At 28.4% G+C, this 22,178-nt stretch overlaps 2 protein-coding genes across 3 annotated transcripts; both read right to left on the bottom strand.

Moving 5' to 3' along the window:
• Positions 1–119: 119 nt before the first annotated feature.
• LOC114127772 (serine/threonine-protein phosphatase 2A activator-like) lies at positions 120–4,496 on the bottom strand. The gene is made up of 2 exons (XM_050200699.1): positions 3,453–4,496; positions 120–969 (listed from the first exon to the last, which is right to left on the bottom strand). Exons 1-2 carry the CDS (start codon positions 4,070–4,072, stop codon positions 270–272), a joined length of 1,320 nt encoding a protein of 439 aa, XP_050056656.1. The 5' UTR covers positions 4,073–4,496; the 3' UTR covers positions 120–269.
• A 1,671-nt stretch (positions 4,497–6,167) lies between these two features.
• Positions 6,168–13,386, bottom strand: LOC114127769 (pre-mRNA-splicing factor CWC22 homolog). Of its 2 annotated transcripts, XM_050200698.1 has the most exons (13): positions 13,276–13,386; positions 12,675–13,186; positions 12,487–12,614; positions 11,036–11,258; positions 10,827–10,955; positions 10,371–10,559; positions 9,862–10,015; positions 9,632–9,805; positions 8,427–8,650; positions 8,018–8,298; positions 7,821–7,922; positions 7,510–7,730; positions 6,168–6,846 (listed from the first exon to the last, which is right to left on the bottom strand). In XM_050200698.1, exons 2-13 carry the CDS (start codon positions 13,182–13,184, stop codon positions 6,284–6,286), a joined length of 2,898 nt encoding a protein of 965 aa, XP_050056655.1. In that variant the 5' UTR covers positions 13,185–13,186; positions 13,276–13,386; the 3' UTR covers positions 6,168–6,283. The 2 variants fall into 2 exon arrangements, with proteins under 2 accessions (XP_050056655.1, XP_027847893.2); XM_027992092.2 differs by having other exon boundaries at positions 12,675–13,368.
• Positions 13,387–22,178: the final 8,792 nt, after the last annotated feature.

Here is a 22,178-nt window from a genome sequence, read left to right as displayed (position 1 = left end):
AAGCCTTGGGATATGCCACATCGATACATCATACTTTCATACAATCATACAAACTATTAGGATTGTAGAAGAACTATTTATCTTGACCATTAGTGTTGTTTTTGATAGATAAAAACGTAACGAGTAAAACAATTTTAATGCCATTTATATATAATATTTAACAAAACGGATTGACGATTGAATGACGATTTGTGTCTGATAAAATTAAAAAACCGAAAGAAATATTCATAAAATTTGTCGTTCGCATTAGTCGGCAATGCAATAATAAATCAGTGGTAGTATATCGGTCCTTCGTCCTCGGCCGTTTCTTCAACGTCTTCCGTTACGGCATCATCCGTTTCTCCGTCCTCCGTTTCTCCGTATTCAGTGATCCTTCTTTTTTCGTCATCGTCGTCGTCGTCGTCGTAGTCGGCCAAAACGTCCGTGGTCGTCTGGACCATGGTCGTGTCCGATGGCGGCGCTGCCGGTACGATGTCGTAAAACGACGTGCCGGGCGGGCGTACGTTTCGGGCGAATTTGAACAATTCACAAAAGTCCAGTTGGCGGATGACCTCGAACCGACCCAGCACGTCCCGCTGGTAGGCGGCCATCAGGCAACCGTTCACCCGGTCCCATCGCGGCAGGCCCGTCAAGTTCCACAGTTGGTACGAGTGAAACCATAGCGGCATTCCGTTTTTGGCCCGGCGATGCGCTGCGTCCATGCACTTGGCGAACGCGTACTCGTCCCGGTGCTGTCGACACGCGTCCGCGTCCGTCACCGCTGTCGTCGGTGACGACATCGGCTGCAGTCCTGCTGCTCCTCCGTCGGGTCCGTCACCACCGTCGCCGCTGAAGGTTCCCGCCAGCTGCGCACTGCCCCACAGGAACCCGACAAACTGGTAACCGCTCAGGCACCAGTTACCGCGCCCGTCGCCCGTGGTCGGGTCCAGCCGATAGGACCGTATCACATAGTCTACGACGTCCAAGTACCTAAATTACTAATTATTAGTAAGCCTCGGCCAATGCCTGATGTTAAGGCAAATATCAGTTGGGTGACTGTATATATAGTCAACTGGCCTCGATTTGGAGCGGCCTCATATTTTTTTATCGTTGCAGATTTGTAATTTTTTTGAACACCACCATTTTGTAATATTATTATTTTAACAACCAACAAAACCATTTTTTTTTTTTTTTTTAAGAATAATACAATTTAAAAAAAATGATAAAAATTGTCATAATTTCTTTGATAATATCGATACGTAAATATTATATTAACCACTGACTGTGATATTTTAAATACACATTATTATATAATACGCGATAAATTATTTTTTGAATTTAAAAAAAGAAACAGCATTTACTTGGAAATATAGAAAAAAAATGTAGATTTATAGCAATATGAAAAAAAGAGATATTATCAAGACATTTACATAAAAAATATTTGGATCTTGTTTAATACCTATAATGTCTATATATATTTTATCTTGCCGCTTTTCACGACTTTTTAATTTTTTTAGCAGGTAGTACCGCTATGGCTAAGGGACGATGCTGGTGATGAATTATGATAAAAACTAGAAACCGTAAGACTACATATACTGCCGCAGTCGAGAAAACGACAATTAAAGAAACTGCTTTAACGTTATTGATAAACTGCGTGGTAAAAATAATGATAATATTCAATCTTACCCGTGACTTACACGTACAGTACCTATCTGTATTCAAATCGTGGAAGTATCCAACGAACTGTTGGCTCTCGGCACCTCAAACGTCGATATTATGAAGGGAGCTGTAATACATTAGCTTTATTCCAATTACATAATATACCTAGTCTGTAAACTACGTAGGGGATATCCCGAGGGACATATTACGCGTTTAATTCGATTTATGGGATATCGAGTCTATTGTATCGATTATATTATAATGTGTAGGTATAACTCATTTTATTACCCGTAACATATCAGTAATATATAAATAAAGAGTTATAGTATAGGTTCATTTAGCATTTTAGCCACGGAGTATAGGGAATTCAGAAAAGTGAAATTGATGATTTTGGAATCAAATAAATAAGTATTAAAATAGGTACGTCTTATTTTAGGTTTTCATTTTGTTCTTCGCCCAAATCAAAATTATTGTTACAATAATTAAGAACTGGAAGTTTATGCATTTATCTACATATTTATACAGAATGGATCAGACAATAATAATTACTAAATAAGCTAAAAATATAAATTACGCCTTTACAAAAAGTTTGTAAAATTATAAAATTTTAATTTGCATAATATGAAACGTAGTCATACTTTGAATTTTTTGTTTAATCGTTTATTTTTCAAATGATTCGTTGTTAATTGCATATTAAAGTGAAATATTCGCCGTATACTAATTGAATCCTTATATCTAAAGGAAAAAAAATAATATACTAATTGAGTATTTGAGTCCCGGGTACAAACGGACATATTAAACTAATTGAGTCCGAGGATTATTTTGAGTAAAACATAAAATCAACCTATCTAAAAATTAGAAAAATAAAAAGATGAAAGTATCAAAGTATTCAAGAAATTATATAAAAGAAAAAGAAAAAAAAATCCAACATCAAATGCAGCTGTTGAAATCAAACAAAATAATTCGATTTGAATATATTCAATGCTTATCCTATGACCCATACATTTTTACCAATAAAAAAAATGTTATCTTATTATTATCTACATTTATAAATTATACATAAATTATTCATACTGTATTTTACCCCTACATTATTATATATTTATATTATAAAATATTTTTAAAAAAAAAAAACATTTTTAACTATACCTACCTGTAGAATTTATTGAATTTATATATAAACTCTGTAAAAATGGGAAGGAAAATGTTTTTTTTTTTTTTTTAATTTGACGGGACTCAGTTAGTATTAAAACGCATAGACTCAATATTAGTTGTATACCTAAAATTTCACTGGACTCAATTGATATACACCTTAAAACAACCAGGAACTCAATTCTTCATAAAAGGTTTTACTAGGACTCAGCTCGTATGCAGCCGAAATATTATATAATTGTCAAGATAAATTATTTTTATTAGATCCATCAATACATAAAACATAAAATATTAATTATTTATAGTTACATTTGTCGGCGCGACACCGTTCAAACATTTTGATTGTACATTTTAATGTTTAAGAAATATAATTTAATATTGATTTTAATTCTTAATTTTTTTTTCTTGGCATCTTAACGTATAATAAAATAATATTTTTAATAAATCACCGTTTGACGTTTAAATTACAGTTATAGATACCTACCTATTATAGTTATTATAGTAACTAGTGCCTATCAGTAATATCAAAAGGTTTTTTACTAATTTACTTATTATATGTTTAGAAATTAGAAAAAAAAAATTAAATACATATTTCGATAGTTTTTAGTGCATAAAGATAATTATTATATAATATAACTAATACATCACAATAATACTCGCACCTGTCGAAGATCACGGTCACGATGAAAGGTTCGTCGGCCCACGTCAAGCGGTGTAACTTGAACAGCGCTACCAGGAAGACGCAAAACGACAGCTCGTGCTCCGGCCCGTAGGTCATCGCAACCGGGTCGCCGAAGCTCCGTTCCAAGTACACCGGAAGCATGACGCTCCGGTAGTCGACCCGGTGGCAACCGCTGTTGTACGTCCGGTCCAACAGGGCTCGTCCTTCGGCCCGTAGCTGGCCATGGAAACGGCCGAAACGCTCGGCGGCCGTAGTCGTCGGCGGGTGGTCGTGGCCGGCGGACCCGCCGCGCCGTTTCTCCGCCCACTCGCGGACAGCCTGCAACACCGCCATCGCCCTGTCCACGTTGCAGTGACGGCCGTGTGGCCGTCGCCGCAAACGCCGCTTGACCATCGCCGCCGACGGGTACCGTTTGGCCACGTCGTTCATGTGGCCGACGAACGCCGAAACGTCAGCTCGCGCTTCGCTGCGCTCCCAGTCGAACATGTCCCGCGGCTGTCGCACCCGGCGGCCGACGATCTCCACCGGAAGACTGTCGCCGGACACCGGAACCGGAAACTCGACAGTGTCGTCCGCGTCGAAGTCGGTATGGCTCTGCATGACGGACGCCGCGTTTGTGTATAATACAATGATTATTTAGATGTATATAATAATATTATGTATTATTATAATTATTATTAGTAGTATTATTTTGTTAGAACGTCGTCCGAAGCGTGAATGATACCTAAGTGATCGAAAAATGGAAATCAGAAATTCGAAAAGAAAAAAAAATAGCTTCCACACGACTGTAGTACGTAATATTATTCTACGATCTCTATTGATTTTTTTTTTTTTTTGATTTTTTTTAACAGACGACGTTTATCGATTATTACTCATCGTGACCGCTTCCATATGATATTCGTCATTATGTAGCTGCCAGCTGGACACGCAAAACAATCATAATACACTAAAGTTGTTATGATAACCAGTTTTATTTTCTATACAGCTAAATTATAGTCAAAAACGCCTTACACATTTATAAAATTTAATAAATTTAAAAAATAACATTTTTATGCTGATAAATCGTTGCGTGATGCAAGAAACTTTTACACGTATAAGATAGATGATTATCTACGATAAGCCGGGCTAAATTATCTACGTCACGGGGTTATTCTAAATTTCTTAATAACTCTTAAAGTAATATATTTGTTTAATTGAATTTTCACAAATTCGTTCAATTAAAATAATATTTTAACATTTAAAAAAAAATTAAGAACATTTATTTTGTGTATTGTGCTCTTTTAACATGTTATTTCGATGTAGATACGTAAAATTGTAGATAATTTATACGACTAGGTATATTATTAATTATTATGTCTTATGTAAGTATTTATATGTGATGCATTGCTAAAAATGTTTTTTTCACGAGATGCGCAACTTGTTGGAACAAAAAGTGCTAAATGTAGCATTTTATTAAATATCCTCTTCAAATGTTCCTGATGATAGTTAATCTTTTTTGATCATCGTGATTATTGTTTAATGATTAGTGTTACAAAAACAAAATCGTACGTCTATTCTTCTGAGTTCTGGATAACGAATGACGACTATTTTTGTTTACATTAACATCTTTCATCTAGTATTTATGTAGAAAAAACTATATGACAGGATTAGGTTATATTCATAGGCTTACGCAAACTCCGGTTTCAAGGGCAGTAAGAGATTAATTCGGTCTATTCTTCAAACTCACCATTAAAATCGGCCCATACTTCTACTTTTTTGACTATGGGCATCAAAATTAAAATTGTATTGGTAATTAATTTTTTGGATAAAATGTTTTACAGTAAGGCACTAAGGTGTATTTTTCGAAAAGCCTATAGTTAATATTTATTGTTTATAATATTACGTATAATAAAATTAACAGACATTAATATCAATATAAAATATAATATGTTTAAAAAATAATTATACTATACTTTGAATCGACTGAATCTGTAAGTATAAAACTGAAGATGTTATTATCATTATTATTATTATTTTTTTAAATCAAATGGGTACATAATTAAAGTTATACTTAAATAATACATTATTAAATATTTTCCATAATTGGTAGCCGCCCTAAATAAAGACCAGGGACAGCATTATGCTGCCTCTGTACACACGCCTATAATTACCTATATTATTAATCGATTTCTCGATGCATTACGTGTACATACCTACAATAATATAATTTTCGAATGACAAAAAAAAAATAAATATTTTTCAAAGATGTTGATAAAAAAAATGTAACGGTATTTTAAATTTAAAAATTTACTACCCAGTGTTGGTAGGACTAGGAAATAGGAATAATACGACAGGGGGTCTAAAATCAAATTGAGGGGTTAGCCCCCCTCCAGTTACACCTATGAATTCGGTACCCACTAATCTAGCATAACCATCACCATATTTAAGTTTTAAGACATATTGCAAGTTCTGCTTACTGTGATAGGAGTTGGATGACTGTAAACGCAAATAATTATTTATTTGTGTAAATTATGTAAATGATTAGATAATATTATATTTTTGCTTATAAGCACTTAATGATTTTTATTCAATTAAGCAATTTAAATATTTATAAAAAATAGAAAATATTATATTTAATAATTTCTTTTATATCAGACACTAAATTACATAATTTACATAATTCAATAATTAATTATATGTACAATAACAAAATTAATTAAATCAATAAATCATTTATTATTGTAATTTGTAGTTTTAAAAAAAATAATGACATTAAAAGCTTTACTTAAATATTATATTATATATTTAAAAGTTAAAATAAAACCATGTAGTTTACCGTTTTCTTCCAAGTCTATCATTTTCTTTCCCTACTTCATTTCGTCTTGTAGATCTATCATTTTCTCTTCTGTCCTCATTTCTTCGAGATTTTTCATTTTCATTTCTTTTAGTTTTGTCAATTTCGTTTCTACTATGTCTATCATTTTCATTTTTTTCTTCATTTCTTCTCGGTCTATCATTTTCTTTTCTTTCTTCATTTTTTCTAGATCGGTCTCTATCCTTTCTTTCTTCGTTTCGTCTTGACATGTCATTATCTCTTCTTTCTTCATATCTTTTAGGTTTATCATTAATTTCCTTTCTTTCTTCATATCTTCTAGATTTCCCATTTCTATCTTCATATTTTCTAAATTTATCATTATATTTTTTATCTTCATTTCTTCTCCAATGATCATTATCATTTCTGTCTTCTTTTTGCCTTGGCATATCATTATCCTTTTTTTCTTCATATCTTCTTGGTTTATCAATATCATTTCTTTTTTCGTTTTTTTTAGATTTTGCATTTTCATTTATTTCTGTATTTTGTTTAGATTTATCATGATTTTTCTTTTTTTTATTTTCTATAAAATAAAAAATAAATATAATTTATTAAATTCTAAATATCATAAAGAGAATATTGTAAATTCACAATACATTCTAACTCTGAACACATTTAAAAAGTTTTTAAAAAAAATTTATTGCATTTAAATGCAATGTTTCTTTTATCATTTTGTTTAAAATAATTTTTTTTCTAAAATATTACATTAATAGAACACTTAATTGTACTTGGTCTACAAATTATTTTCGGTTTCTTAAAATTTGAAATACTATAAGTTGACTGTAGTTATATAATATATTAGCTATGTTATATCAAGTACAAATATTTAATTTTAATCTTAATTATATATTAATGTCCTTCAAAACAATTTAATATTGTTTTTGGAGTTGAGAGATTTGAAAAATGTTCAGAATTTAAAAGAATAATATAGAAAATAGATACATAATATTATATACTATTCTTAAAAAAAAAGTATAATCTTTGAATGTTATAAAGTACCTATTACTACCTATTATTAGCTATTTAAAATATTCTATTTTTATACAAAGTTAAAATAATACAGGTTTAATTAATAATGTTATATATTTATTTTTAAATAATATAAACTAAATAAATAACTCGATGTACCTATACTTATTATGTATTATTATAATATGGTATTTAATTATTTTATTCTTATTCTTACTTTTATTGCTTGAACTATTGTTGCTACTGTTGCTGTTACTGCTGGAACCACTACTACTGCTGCTACTACTGCTGCTGCTGCTGCTGCTACTACTACTACTACTGCTGCTACTTGAACTGCTATCGCTGTCACTATCTGATGATTCGGATAGCTGATCAATGATTGTAGCAACAGCAGGAACTTGTTTGGGTTGTACTTTTAAAAAGTCTCTCAATTCGTCACTACAATACAGAATGAGCAATTGATTAAAATAATATTTCTTTAGAGTATTAATTACCATTAAAATTTTATGAAATAAAATTAAATCTTACGTTAAGCCTCCTAAACCAATAGAGGTGAAAAAATTGATAGAAAATCTAGTGTTTTTTGGGTTATCTTTAGGGAAAATTCCTTCAAAAGCTAGTTTTAATTCGCTGAAACAATAATTAATCAACAAATTATTTATACATTAACAATTAATGTACCTAAATTCTATAAATAAAATAAGTGATAAAACAATTTAACTTACGGATTCTGAACTCGAGCATTCAAATTATTAAGTCCCATGTGTTCAGCTAGTTCTTGGAAAAGAATTTTAATATAAATCCTACTAGAAGAAGTGGTTTCTTCTTCATTTAGATGTATTGTAGATAAGACAGCCCATGATATAGAGTCTGTAAACAATAAATGTGCAAAGAATCTGGCAACATTACGTAATTTGTTTGTCTCTAAACGATGGACAGTTGCATAACTGTCGATAAAAATTTTTTCTAATGGCTCAATAAACATATTATTTATTTGACAAAATCTCTGAAAATAATTAAAAATATAAATTAAGTCATGAAAAAATAAAAATATTCTTATACATTTTTTATTTATATTTTTAGTTAAAAAACGTATCAATAAATTATTTAATTAAATTAAAGCTTAATACTTACTTGTGCTAAAAGGCCAAAGAATTTTTCATAGGTTCTTTGTTCACCACAACAATCCAAAAACATATGACACATTTCTATTTCTTGACCAGGTTTTAATTGCATTTTCATTAATTTATGAGCACATTCCTCATAGTCCAATGATGAATGTATTGTTAAGTAAATTGTTTTTCTTAATGCTATCATATTTGTTTCTGTATTATCAATAATAACTTTACCTTCTCCTTCTAAAAAATAAATATAATAATAAAATAAAATAATTTTTTATGCAATAAATGTAATTACTATTTATTATTAAAACAAACAAATTGTACATAAAAATACTAAAAAAAAGCTACCTTTAATATAAAGGTAAAACTAGGATAAAAAAACATTATGAAGTATAGATGATTATTAGCATATAATTTAAATCTATTTTTACAAACCAAAATTTTCTTAAATCGTTTGAATAAATTAATATATTTTTCTTTTTCTTTTGTAGAGTATATGTAAATTAACATATTTTACAGTTTATATTTTTATAATAAAACATCTACTTGATTAATTAATTATTGATTAATATTATTTATTATTTATTAATTATTAAATTATAATATTAATACCAATAAATAGAATAATAGAACAAAATACTAAACACCATATTTAAATTGAGAAGTAAGATAATTTGGGGATGCATTTTGAAAAGAGTAAAACAAGATTTTAAATTTAAATTGCAATAACCTTACAAAAAAACACGCAATTGAATCAGTAGTCTGAGAAGCTTATAATATTATCTAAAAAATTAAAATGTTAAAATTATAAGTTTTGATGAATAATTCTCAATAAAACTGAATTAAATAATAGGTAATTTTGAAAATCAGAAATTTTATTATATTTTAAACCGTAAGATACAACAAAAATTAACTCTTAATTTCAATTGTGTAATCAACTAAAAAAATATTGTCTCTACTTCTAAACTGTATAAGTTTATTTAATTCATAAAGCAGACAAGGTTAATGAATGCTCAACTCAATGTTATGAAACTTATTAAATATTTTATATTTATAAATTTCAAAAATAAATTTAAAGAAATCACATTTTAACATTATCAATTTCTTTTAATGACATTATACCTATTTAAAATTATTTATAACTAAGTTGTAATGAAATAATTAATTTTTATCGATAATAAAATAAAACAAACGATCTTAGATTAAATAAAATTTTACCTTTTTCTTCACCGTCATCATCATCATCATCATCATCATCATCATCACCATCATCATCATCACCATCATTTTCTGAACCACTTTCATCTTCATTATCTGACCCTAATATTTCTGCTCTCAATGATTTATAACGTTCTTCATTTGCTTCAAAGTCCGGATCAAATTTATAAACATCTAAAAAAACAATATTTTTAAAATAAAATATTATTTCAAAATAAATTTAATATTACTGAGAATATCTTGTGGCTCTTTAGCAGAGTCCAAAGTAAGCAAATGTGTAAACTGATCCTCTTCAGGTACTAAATCAAGTTGTTCAATTACAGCTGGGTGATCTTTAAATCCATCTTTGCGTATTTGAAACATTACTTCTATCATGTATTGAACCTAAAACATTTTAACACAATTTAAAAAAATAAAAATATTGAGCGAGTATTCGTTTAAAAAAAAAATTTGAGCTTATTATTAATTTTTACATCCAATTCTTCATGTTCTTACAGTGAAAAATGACAAATATAACTAGTTTGGTTTTAATTTTTTGATTTATTTTCAATAAAACTTCACAAATATAATTAATTCTATATTATAATACAATGGTTTTGATTCTTAGTTTTATACTAAAATTACATGAAATTTTTTCATACAAATCATCTATATTTATACTATTATTGTTTATAATTAAAAAAATTAAAAATTAATTTTATACTATGGTATTAAAATACTTATAATATTATGTATTTACCCTTTTATCGAGTTGACCATCATGTAATATATTACGTAACATATCAAAAATAGCGTTCATTCCTTTTTTACTGACTTGACTCATTTTTTGCCCACATTCTTTCAAAAATGCTACAGCTACCTCTATTGAATCTTCAGTCGGTGTCTCCACAAATAAAGTTAATAACTCTAAAGCCAATATTTCATGTGCCTAATATAAAAAATAAAAATAAATTCATTAAAAAGTCAAAAAGTGTTCAAGTGGGTAACTGTAATACATGTATTAAATTTGAAATAAATATTATATCATTGTACATGAAAAACTATTCTGAGCAAAGGCAGACTGTCAACCTATAAAAGGTGTCACTATAAAGTATATATTACATGTTTGTACTTTTTGATTCCTTTACTTAGAATTTAATAATTAGTAAAGATGTGATACATTTTCAACACAAAAAATTAACAAATTAATACTTACAACACTTTGATTAATTAAATGAGCAATAAATGTTACTGATCCTAAACATTGAGATTTCTCATTTCTACGATATGCTCTTTTAAACTGAACAATACATCTTGTCAATAGTAATTCTCCAATATTTGGAAACTAAAAATATTTTAATACAATTGTTATTTAACAAAAATTATTGTTATAGAGATTTAATATATTTTAATAAATATAATTACTTTTGTGTTAATTATTGCCACCAAAGCAGCATAAACATGGGTATATGTTGTTGAAGCTAATTGAGCTTGCATAATGGATCGGCATAATAAACCTCTACCACGAACAATATTTTCTCGTAGTAAGTCTCTAGTAACTTTTCCAATATTGTCTACATTAATCTTGTTAGTTAAACCGTGTATTGACTTTTTCAATGCCTCCCAGGCAATTCTTTGATATGCAGCACTAAAATTACCATAAATAACAATTATATAAAATTGAAAACTTGTTATTTTAATTATAATGAGTCCAAAGGAACAGGGTACTCAATAGTCATCACATTGTAAATATTTTTCAATTTTGTTAAAAAGGAACATTAAATTAAATAACTAGATTAATAGATCAAAAATTCCTATGAATTACAATTTTGTTTACTTATGTATTTTGCACATGAGCAACACAATTTCATTTTTTTTTTTCAAATAACAACCCTTTTTAGAATACCATTTTTTCAAGTAATTTAGATCTATCAAAAACCCAAAAATGGAAAAATAAGAGCTAGATATAATTTTTTTAATATGTTTAGTATGTTTTGTTCAAAACACAATAATATAATAATAAATAGTGAATAATTTATTACTTTAATAATAAATGCATAATGTATCATATGGTGCTTGAATGAAAAAATATGTACAATTAAAAAAAAAAAATTAATGTACCTAATAGGTACATTTTTTTTTTTTTTTTTAATGTCAAGCAAATAGAATTAAAAATATTTTCAGAGTAAAGAGTGATAAAGTAAACCCTGTTTCCAGGGACACATAGTATAAATGTTATTATAACATAACCTATTATAATTACAAAAAAATATTGAACTAATTATTGCAAGTGCTAGAAACTTATTTTCACAAGTTTAATGCAATATCTATCAACATTTTTGTATCAATGAAATTCTGTTACTTCATACTTTATCATACATACACGTCACATAAAATACATTTTCTTGAATTTGTAGAAAAATATTTACTTAATTGACATACATCACAATTATTGAGTATTATAATATTATACTAATATATTGAGCCACGGTGATTGAGAAACACTGATTAAATATATTATCGCCACTAATTCATGGAGTGATAATATAATGAAATTACAATTCAATACACATAGTTCAAATAGTTTATTTAATATAATTAATAATTATATATTTTTATTTTTATAGATTAAAAGACTTGAATCTAAGTTACTTAAATTGAAAATGCTAATGTATTGATTGAAAACACAAAATATCTTGATATCATGGTGGTAATACTATTATGAAATCTCAAAGAATTAAATGTAAAAACAACCAAAAACATTGTTTATTCAAGCTTAATACATAGAAAACTTTTATCAATATAGGTATCTATAACTAGCATTTATCCTTTATAATAATTTGTAAGTAGAATAGGTAATTAAATGTGTCAAATACCTAGACTTATCTGTGATACTTTCTTGCATCATCCTCAATTTAGCTGGTGGAATATAGGCACCTCCAGTTTTAGATGTCAGTAATTCCACAGTTTTCTTTTGATGTAATGGTACATCATTTACATCATCCTGAGAAAAAAAAAGTATTAATATATTTCCATAATTATGTTGATTATAATATATACATACGTTTTGTTTTTTATCTTTTTTAGCATATTTGTTCCAATAGTTTTCACTATTTTTTCTTTGAGTATCAGCAGTTTCTGTAGAATAGTATCGTTGTCCAATTTTATCATCTTCATCGTCACTTGTTTCTTCACCACTCTCACGTTCATCAATATTTGCTATTCCACCAGAATAATATGGAGCACCGATTTTTTCCTCTTTTTTAGTGTCTGCGTTTTTAGATCTGTTTTCTTTTTCATGACGATCTCTACTCCTATGACGTCTTTTATGTCTAGATTCATCCTTATGACGATCCTCACCTTTACGGTAATTCGTAGCAGTACCACCCGAATAGTATGGATCGCCTACTTTCAACTCTTCATAATTACGTCTACTACTCTTGTCATATTTATCTTTTGTTGATTGGCGATCTCGACTTGAGTGTCTTCTTGTATGTTTTGAATTTTTATTATCGTCATCGTCGTCACTGTGGTTTCTTTTAGCATTATTAACCTTACACACTTTACTTTCCATATCTAAACATAAGAATGTTCAGAAATAAAACTAGAAAAACAATTATTATAAACACTACTTTAGAACAACTATAGTTGACAGTTGTACCTACTTAAACTTAACTCTAAAGTTTGGAATCAAATATCCAATCCAAAACTCTATCATAAGCAAAAATAATAAATTATAAACATGGATACGGAACAGATAACGTACAGGCGGGCAGTCGTACTAAGCATCAGGCATACAAAACAAATAGTATTTTGTGAGGCTAATGATACCGCAAAAACCATAGTTGTGGTAACAACAGCGGTGATAACAAATACGCGCCTATTCAAACAGTTTTCGAATCAAATGACAGTACGTCATACTCTAATATTTTTGTTGTTTACACAATCACACAATATTTATAACTTGTACCCATGAAGACTAGAATATGAACTCTAGACTTCATGCTTGTACCTATAACGGCTAGAACTATTTATTGATTATAAATTAGATAAAACTATAGTATATAATTTTTTTAGTTTTTTTTTTGGGGCAATTTCCCCAAACAATTTTAGGGTGGGTAATTTTGTTAGATCGTAACAATATTTTTGTATTTAACTATCATTATAATGTATAAATAATAAATATACCTATACAAATGTTATACATATTATAATAATAATAAAGTATTTTTAATATTTAATATATAGGCATATCGGCAGGGTTTTTCTGGGTGAGTGGGTGGTTAACTTCAATGTTTGCCCCTGTGAAGAAGATGTTCGTGACGTCAGTGCGTATGCATGCACTTATTGCAGTTTTAATTATTATATAATATGAAAATGTACCATTGTACCACCTTATATTTAATTATCAGTACGGACAGTACGTGGTCCGTAATAAACGTAAATATTGCAGCGGAATAGGGTGTACCTACTATAATAAGCATAATCGTTCACCTCGGTGAATGGATTGTACAAGAAGAATAATAAAAATAATTCACAAAAAAATATTTTCTGTGCATGTAAAAAAGTGAATCTATAGTATTGTGAATGCAATTATTGCTTATACCTATAATGAATTCCTTTTGCTATTCAACGGATGTTATACCTAAAATCGACGAAATTCGTGACAATTATAGTAAACCCGTCAAACCATAAACATATAAAATTTGTACTAATTTTAATTCAATATTTTAATCCACAAGTGTAGGACTATGGTATGATATAAAATATGTTGTAGTTCAATATGTAAACCTTTGCTCTTTTTAGTAAAATTACTAGGAATTATAAATTTTATTATTATAAAGCATTTTTTTCTAATATTTTTAGTTTTTAAATAACATTATATAAATACTTATTCAATTACTGTAAATATTGTACTGATTTGTTTAGCTATCTATAATATTAACATAGAACAAACAATAATATTATAATTATAGGTTTTGGATAATATAGGATAACCTGTGTGTAAATCATAAATAATTAACTCAGTTTATAGTGTTTATACAAGTAAATTCTTCGAATTCCAATCATGATAATTGAATTTAAAATTATTTAAATTAATAATTATTAGTGAAAGCAATAATTGTGTATATACATACCATAGAAATTAGCAATTATGCTCACTAAAAGGTATAGTATACCTAGACCAATATACAATATATATAAATATGATTCTGGAATAAATTTAATATTTGCATTTTCAAAGGATTTGTGTGTTTTTTATAATTAAATTTTAAACTATTATCAGTAATGTAATATAGGTGTCTTATTGTATCCATATATATCTATAGATAGTTTTTTTTTTAAATAAAACTGTGTCTGTAAATTAGGTAAAAAATATTTTGTATCTTAATATATGTATTTAAAGTATATTATAGTTTTTATGATATAATTATTAATAGATTTAAGAATGTAAATTGCTGAATTAAAACTTTACTGTATAAGATCTTGAATAATAGAGTAATATCAAATAGCTTTTGAATGATTTTTTTTTAAATATTTAGGTTTAAAGTATAATGATGTCAATTCGTAAATAATGACTCGAATTCTATAGACATATAGAGTGTTTAAGACATGTTTAAGAAAAAGTTTGATTACAATTTCTTAAGGCATTAAGTAATATCTATAATGTATTTATAAAATATAATTCAATTTTCTTTTCTAATGCATCGGCTGAGCAGTTTTATTATTTAGTAATGGTGCACAAGTGTTAACCCAAAAAGAGAAAAAATTTACTCGATGACGAATACATCGAAATCTTACTTTATTATAAAATGAATACTAAAATCTTCATTAATGTTTTTATTATTATTATTTATGGTTATTTTAACTATTGACGGATGGACAGATGTATACTGTTTAATATAATAACATTAATAATACTCATTGGCTATTACCTATTGTAATGATGTGCGTTTAAGCCATCATATCTTTTAAATTTAAAGTATATAAGAAAATAATTATAATAATTATTAGCCATTAAGATTAAGCACACACACATACACACACACATTAAGATATCATATTATAAGAACTCCAGTCTGCCGTTCAGGCGGCCAATTGCGTGATCTGTGTCTCATCGTACGAACGGCAAGAGACTACGCAGACCGTCTGGACAGTAAGACACAGTGAATTAATTATAAACGTTTTTAATAATAATTTAATATATATATATATTAATTAATGTGTGTAAAAAGAAGGTGTTAAATAAAATTAATAAATAGTGATTAAAAGAGAAAAGTTTTTTATTCTGGAATATAAATCGGTCACCTCATTCCACATATCAGACGAAAGCCACGATTTCAACGAACAAGTCGACACGGAAATCAGAGAGGTAATATAAGTTATGGTTATTTAATAAATAATGAATTTAGAAATATGCAATCTCCCCCGATTAACTAAGTAATCCTCTTTTTCAAATCACTACACTATGTTAAATTGTGTAATATTTATCTTACTTTAATATATTAAATCTTTATAATAAAATTAGTTTTCTTTTAAATGTACCTACTTATCTTAAGATACTTATATGATATAAGTTATATCTATTTCTAAAAAGTGCATCTGTATCTGTACCTAAATATTAATTAAATGAATTTCATTACACCGACTAGGTAATTTATATTTTATAATATTCATATTTTAATGATTACGACGATTAACTATTTATTTATTTATGTATTGCTGTAAATACATGTATATGGTCTTGGGGCTTATAAAATAATAATAATACATTGTATAGGTATTATTTCATGAATATATAATATATATACGATATACCTACCTACATATTATAATAGTAGTATATACCTATATTGTGTTCCTATATATTATCCTATATGGCTATATATATATAGGCATACAGCTAGATAATAGCATTCCGTTTCACCCTTGTAGCAAGATAATGGTGGAATAATGACACAGGACATATAACGGTCTGATTTTTTTTTATATATATATTATTATTCGCACAGAGATCAGAATACCGTGACCGAATTAGGGGCGAAAACGGCTTTGGCAATTTCAAGGAAGACTAGCCGCAGTTATATGCTCTTTGACTTTAATGTCGTACTGCTATTTCAAGCCCCATTTAGTTTCCTTTTTTCAGTTTGCTAATGAGAACCAGATTAATCCCAAGACTGCAAGACTTTGGTAAATATGCTTAACGATCACACGCACTATTTACACGCGGTTAAAACGAAATTTTATATTCATCGAATCGATCGAAAGTGCAGCTTTGTTTAATGAATTAAATAATAATTCGTACAAAACTATTAGCATATAATAATATATTATATACAAATATATAATACATGCAGCCGTTTGTTAGGTACACATTTATACGAGTCGGTGTTAATAGTGGAAGATTCTCGTTACAGCGACGGCGTTGATTTTTAAGTACACCGTTGATTCATTGGTAATAAACGTGTAAGTGATTTAATTGTGTTTCATGAATCGTATAAAACGAAACCAGAAAACAATGTATAATTAAATATGTGATGTATTTCGGTTTTTAATTATAAACTTCTATAATATTATATAGGTACACAATAATTCTCTAGTCCTCAAAAATAAATTAGTTCAACAATCAAATTATTATGAAGATGATTCGATACCGATCGTTTTTAAGGCATTCAGTATAGGCAATTATCATAGCGCTATGTATTAAAAAGGTTAAAGAGACTAATAAATAATAATATTATTGATTATTGGCGTGTTTAAATATAGTGTAAAAGAGATGCTAAATTTGCTTACTTTTGAACTGAACACTAAACTTTATCTTTAGTCATAATTATATAAGCATAACTCATAGTTATAAATGTTATAATATTCTCTTATTTAATGAAAGTATAGAATATGTTTTTGTAGTTAATATATTATTATACTAAAAAAATATCAACTAAATGTTTATATGCTTAAAATTAAAAAATATTAATAATTATTAACCTATATTTTTATTATTATATCTTTTATTACTATATTTTTAAATATTTTTTAATGTTTTAATATTTCTAAAAAATGTTTAGATAGAAAAATTTATTGGTATTACATAATGGTTAAAATACATTAATTGTATTTTAGTTGTTTAATAGGTACTGCCATTTTTTTTTTTTAGAAAAAAAAAATTACTTTGAAAAGTAGAAAACCTGAATATCGTCACCACAATAAGGTCACCTACATGGGGGGGAGGGTGTAGTATTACGTCACTTATACGGAGATTGGATATTTATAAAGACGCATTATAATAATAGTTTAAGTACTAACTGATGTATAATTAATATTATATTATAATATTGCAATACGTATATAATATGGTAACAGGCTACCGTAAATAATCCGATTGCCATTTAATAAAATATATAATATAATGTACGCGCGCGGCCCCTCTTAAGGCCCGACACAGACAGGCACGCGGTTATTGAGCAGCTGACCGCGCTCCAGCGGTTCCCGGTCGTCCGGAAAATGAACTCTCGGCCTTTTTATCCTACGCGCGCGTCGCTTTTCACACTCGGCGAACGTTATTTATATCTCTATATTTCCGTCTGTATATCTATCTATCTATCTATCTATCTATCTATTTATCTGTAAACAACTACTGTTCATTCCATTTTATCCTTATTTCCCCATCTGCACGTTGGCGTTGCTGTATTTAATATTTTGCGCAGTTTTTCGGCTTGATTTTGCTGCTCTAAACAGGTATACATATTTTTTATAATAGACGTAGTCAGTTGATGTAAATGATGTAAAAATGATGTATATAGGAATAACGTAATAGTAGAGTGGTGTCAGAGTTATTCAAAGGATTTTTTCACGAATTTGAGTCTACCGTATTTGTGCAGTTTGCAATTTCGTCATTAAATAGTAGATTTATATAATAATTTTATAAATAAATACTCAAAGTTACATAAATGAATAATTTTCATTTTTTTTTTTCAATTGTTCGATTCATTAAACAATGTTCAAAGGTCAAAATAAATCATATACGATTTATTCTCATAATACGCTGGTCGTACATCTATCTAACAATTAATAAAACCATACAACTATAATTAATTGTAGATATTACACAATTTATATATTTAATAAACCTACCCAATTCTTTACTTCTCGAGTAGTGGAAACTATATCAATTATTATAACCTGGTATAGTTTTATAATATGACAGTGATGTATATGCCATGGTACGTGTATAATTTATTTGTATGTCTTCGTAAATACTGTAACATTAATTGAGTGAAAAATAGGAATTAGTACGAAAATACGCATAAAAACCACGTTTCGTTAAATCGAACACTGACAAAACTGAAAGACGTGGTAATTCGAATTTGCTTGAGAATCATCGTATCATGTGATAGTCTGTTGTAGGTAACTAATCCAAAAAAAAACAGTAATCCGAATGACCCTCTTCCCCAAACTCCATCGAATTAACGAGATCCTATTATATATATTAATATACCTATTCAGGTAAATATAAGGTATATACCTACTAAGTCTAAGATACGCATATACTAATTAATGCATTATTATTTGTAGTTTATAAGCTACGCAAATAGTTACGTTTACTATAATTTTCTATTGATGCAATACAATTCAATACATTCAATATTTAAATTTTCTATTATGGGTTTCTTGGTTATAAAAAGAATCAAAAATAATATTGATAAATTTATAATAATGATTTCTGTTAACCAAATCCTAGATTTGTTTCTTATGAAATTGTTAGTTAATGTGTTAAAGTGTTATATTGTATTATTATATACTATTTAAAGAATATACGCATATATATATATATATATTATTATTTAAAGCATAAATATACCTACGTAATAAATTATACGGATATTTTTCTATTGACACAAGTTTTTAAACTCTCCCAACCGCCGTGAATAATATAATAACTAAATCTAACTTTGTTTGTTTGTTAGTTTTTTTTTTTTTTACATCGACCATCTAACGGTTCGAGAAATTCACTGATTAAATCTTTTTGCGGATGCGGAAAGAAAACGAGAAATTGTTTTGGGATTTAACGGGCAGTCCGGCAGGCAATTACATCCGTGAAGCGTCTGTCGGGAATTGACCGGCAAATGCGCGTGTATTGGAAACAAATCTGTAAACAAACTAGCCCATGTATTATAATATGCGCGTGTTCGTGTGGGTTATGGACGAATAAGGGGCGGGGGTGAGAGATACACCTGACACCCCGGAAGGAAAAAAGTCGCTCATTTGTATTCATAAGTGAGGTTTAATTTTTAATTAAAAACCCCTGCAGCTCCGGTAAAGTGACTGCAGGATGGTGACAAAAAAGAGACTCCCCGACGCCGCCGAATATCGATGACAATAATTAGACCGATTCAGCTCTCTAACGTACCGCCCGGCCAAAAAGGGGCGGATCCGCCTGTCACGGTCGCGTTGTGGCATGTCGGTGGAAAGGGTGGTGGGAGGAAGAAAAACGTCGATGATAAATCACTGCCACCGCAGCCGCCGCCGACACTGTTTTGTGCTCGCATAGTTGTTGTATGTGTTTGCGTGATATCTCCCTAATTGACATCTTGGAACCCAAGGTGGGTGCCGGTGGCGGAGGTGGTAGCTGGCCGGTCCGATGGGCGTGGATGAGTGGCGGTTAAAACAGAATGATTAGGCGCGGGGAGCGTCGCCCGATTTAACGACGGTGTTGTATTACCCGTCAAAACGCGTACATAGATACTGCACGAGAATAAACCTTAACAGTGAACGAGTGAACACACGACCAAACGTTTTATGATGGGTTGCATATATTCTTATTGTATAATATCATAACAATTCTGTCGTATTATATGTTGAATTATATTATAATATAATATTCTTACTAGGGTATTAAAGGTGAATTATAAAAATACTAGGTATAGTTGTGCCTGTGCCCCCCAGACAATTTATTATATTTATATATATATATATGTGTTTATGACTATGAATCGTTTAATTTTTTTAGTGGTTAAATCAGCTTCACCATCTTATTTAAGTAAAAAAAAAGAAGAAGGAAAAATATTGTGTTTTTATGATTTTTATATAGATATAATATTAACTTAACATGTGGAATGTTTTATTCGATTCACTTTAATCCAGTGAATAATTTTTGACGTTTATAGAAAAAAAAACATTTCTCAAAACAGTCAAAACTATTAATTATTCAAATAAAGTCAAAATATTGCGGAAATTATATCGTATATAGACAATTATAATAAAATCTTTTGGAGAAAATTTCAAGTTTTTATGATAACTGGCGCATTTTTAAATTATAACAAACTACAGAAATCAGTTTTAACAAAAATGGATTTAATTTAAAAACTATCTATTACTTTTAAATCTTTATAGATTCTATCTTAAGATAGACACTGATTTTTACACAAAACACACATTTACTGCTTTTTATATTTGTTTATAAAATACAGATGCTAAAAGAATAATGTTAATTGGTCAAAAACAATCGATCGCACGATAATTGTTTGTAAACGAAAATTGTACGAAAAACATTAATTGCTTGTAATCGACTAAAAAATATTATTTAAAATTCTATCTATAAATCAGGCGGGGTGGAAAACTTGCAGATCGTGGTTTTAATTTTTTTTTTATATATATACATTTATAAAAATGTATTAAAATATTATATAAAATGTATTTATTATAATTTTAGCTCTTAGTATCATTATCCAATCTGATTCATGAAGTTGTGTACATATTTATATTAGCCATATCTACTATAAATAAATAAAAAAAATTGTGTTCCCTCGATTTTTATCTATAAAGTAATTTTTTCATCATACAGTTCTGGCCTTTTTTCAATTTCAATTAAGTTTTTACTTTCATATTTTTTACAAAATGTAATATAATTTTTGTGTAATCATTAATCATACATAGATATGTGTAAGTTATTTAAGTTATAACTTACTAGAAAACGTAACTTATTGTACTAGGAATATAGTGTTTTTTAACTTAATATACGCATTTTTTAGACAATAAACGATTCGATATGTTTGACTAATTTAGCATTCGCAGGTACCTAAGGATGTGTCTTAGTAATAAGTTCATATATTTAAAGTGATTTAAAAAAATTATAATTATTATGCAAGGAATAAAAACACATTAGAACCTTTTATAGATTATTTAAAAAATACGTGTTTAAGTAAATTATATAGTAAAATAGAACAGAAAAAGATGACAACTTGGCACAATTGTTTTAAGTCCATTTTAAGAGGGATACATCTATCAATATGACGTTTTATTAAGAAATAAAACAGTATAAATTTACTTAACACTATAAGCAATATACCCTGCCACCATGGCAACGAATCCACAAAACATCTTTTTTGTTTTTACCACGATTGAGAATTAAAAGAGCTAGAACAATTTACTTACTCTGGATCATGAAATCTCGGAACATTGTAAATTATCTTCTTAGATACTTAAAATATAGCCTATAATTTTCAACTACAAATTTAATTTCTTATAGCTTGTACTTATATATTTTGTTTATTTGACATATAATATACAC

The sequence above is a fragment of the Aphis gossypii genome, chromosome 2 (genome assembly GCF_020184175.1).
Source record: "Aphis gossypii isolate Hap1 chromosome 2, ASM2018417v2, whole genome shotgun sequence".
Taxonomy (NCBI): Eukaryota; Metazoa; Arthropoda; class Insecta; order Hemiptera; family Aphididae; genus Aphis; species Aphis gossypii.
Note: the sequence above shows the minus strand (reverse complement) of the source record. Positions and strands in the feature narration are given on the sequence as shown.

Coding starts and splice junctions, on each gene's coding strand:
- LOC114127772 (XM_050200699.1), bottom strand. CDS start 4,072: ATGCAGAGCCATACCGACTTCGACGCGGACGACACTGTCGAGTTTCCG. Junction 970..3,452: donor GTGACCGTGATCTTCGACAG/GTGCGAGTATTA, acceptor TTAGTAATTTAG/GTACTTGGACGTCGTAGACT.
- LOC114127769 (XM_050200698.1), bottom strand. CDS start 13,184: ATGGAAAGTAAAGTGTGTAAGGTTAATAATGCTAAAAGAAACCACAGT. Junction 10,560..10,826: donor ATTTAATTAATCAAAGTGTT/GTAAGTATTAAT, acceptor TTTTTATATTAG/GCACATGAAATATTGGCTTT. Junction 7,731..7,820: donor ATTGGTTTAGGAGGCTTAAC/GTAAGATTTAAT, acceptor TCTGTATTGTAG/TGACGAATTGAGAGACTTTT.